This window comes from Cyprinodon variegatus, unplaced genomic scaffold (assembly GCF_000732505.1).
Source record: "Cyprinodon variegatus isolate N-32 unplaced genomic scaffold, C_variegatus-1.0 Scaffold98, whole genome shotgun sequence".
Taxonomy (NCBI): Eukaryota; Metazoa; Chordata; class Actinopteri; order Cyprinodontiformes; family Cyprinodontidae; genus Cyprinodon; species Cyprinodon variegatus.
In genome coordinates, this window is record NW_015150551.1 from 765880 (window position 1) to 767845 (window position 1966).

The 1966-nt window shown below is 42.5% G+C and overlaps 1 protein-coding gene across 1 annotated transcript in view; it reads left to right on the forward strand.

Moving 5' to 3' along the window:
- The window catches only part of LOC107084334 (homeobox protein Hox-A7-like), a 4141-nt gene extending 2673 nt beyond the window's left edge, over positions 1–1468 (forward strand). The window contains exons 3-4 of the mRNA XM_015374129.1: positions 28–338; positions 1179–1468. Of these exons, the coding sequence (XP_015229615.1) occupies positions 28–338; positions 1179–1468 (601 nt within the window). The remainder of the gene's footprint in view (positions 1–27; positions 339–1178) is intronic.
- Positions 1469–1966: the final 498 nt, after the last annotated feature.

The following is a 1966-nucleotide window of genomic DNA, read 5'->3' on the forward strand; positions in this document are numbered from 1 at the left end:
TCTCCTTTACAATTCTGTACCGGATAGTTCTCTGTTTCCGATCTCAGAGGGAGCTTGTTGCGGGGTTGGACCCGAGGGGAAGGACCATCGGACTGCGGCCATCGCTTTTGCGCCATCGCTTTCTGGCGTTTACAGCGTCAGTAGCGCAGCGTTCCAGGACCTGAATCCTTTGTTTTCCTCAGCAGATGGCCAGAGACCGGACATACACACTTTGGACCTCAGCAACCCGTTTGACCAAGGCCGCCTGATCAGCGGGAGCTGCTGCCATCTAGGGCCGGGAGCCCCTTCCTCACCCCAGGATAAACAGTACCGGATGTACCCATGGATGCGGGCATCAGGTATGTTCTACCCTAAAACCACATGACCTTAGACACAATGTGATACTTAGAATGGACCTTACCACTTCGATTAATATCTAGCAGCTCATTCCTGTTGCATGGAACGAATCGTAAAACTTTTATTGCGCAACTAATGAGTTCTGCAGCCATAAATTCATTTGGAAAAGCTCCTGTGTATTCACTATAGGCAGAGACCTTGCCGCTGGGGCTTTTTCCTTTGCACTCCTATTACTCTTACAGCCTTTTCTCCCCCACTATGGCTGTAAAAAAAAAAAAAAGCTAGGCCTGTGGTGTAAATCAGCTCCCCTGCACTCTGCAGCTTCTTTCTAATTGAGTCTGTGCCGCAGAGACTCTGCTCCTCTCTGAAAAACCGGATCGATATGAATCACAAATATATCTCAGATAGATTTAGAGCACAATGAAGCTTTGTTTTGTATTTTTCATGCCAAATAAAACTAGCGTGACTGTGATTTGGTTGAATGGCTTTTTTTGTTTGAAGGCTTGCAGGCTTGCAGACTTTTTAAAATGAAAAGGCCAATAGAGGTTCGGATTATGCAGAGGGCGCCAAGCATCCCTACAGCACTAGTTTGAAACCATCCTAGGAAAAAAAACAAAACAAAAAACACAATTGAGTATGGTAAAACCGTGCTCATTCTGGCAAATTTAAATTATTAAAACAAGAAAAAAAGAAAAGAAGCAAAGAATGAAATTGCAACTAGAAAAACGTTTTTTCTGCAGCCTCAATTAGTTTTTTCGTTTTTTTGTTTTAGTTTTTTTTGACAGTCAGAAATCATGAACATATGCATTTAATTTATTCATTCTGTTCCATATCCTCTGCAGATCCAAACCGTAGACGGGGCCGACAGACCTACTCCCAGCACCAGACCTTGGAGCTGGAGAAGGAGTTCCACTTTAACCGGTACCTGACCCGCAGGCGGCGGATAGAGATCGCCCACGCCCTCTGCCTCTCGGAGAGACAGATCAAAATCTGGTTCCAGAACCGCAGAATGAAGTGGAAGAAGGACAACAGGGATGAGTCCAACAGTATGGAGACAAAGCACGGAGACACTATGGCCACATCCGGAGATGGAGATCCTGACAGGACAGACCCAGGGGATCCCAATCATTAACAGACACAGATAAAACAACAGAGTCATTACTAATATCCAGGGATTCATTCTTGACTTTTCATTGGTGCATATAGGCCTTGTTGAGAGGTAAAATTATTTTGATCTTAACAGATTTAAATTTTAGATCCCCAGAAGCTACACACCTAAATAAAATTAAGAATAATGGCCGTAAAAACATATTTGCTTTATTTTTATATGCAGCTTTATAAACAGAAGTTCACACATATTACTGAATACTAATGAACTGCCATTCCTTTGAACGAAAACTACGACTATCTTTCTTTTTTAAATAAAAGTCGACAAACTTTTTTTCGTTCAATTTTTAAGTTGGAAATTATACTGCTTGGAGCATAGATGCGCCTTATGACGAGGCAGATGCGTGCTTCAGTTGTTATTACTAAGGAATAAAGCTAGTACTACTAAAATGTGTTTGCATTTCTAAAGAAACGAGCGCGCTTATGTTACCTACCTCAACTTCCCAGACATGTACACAGACAC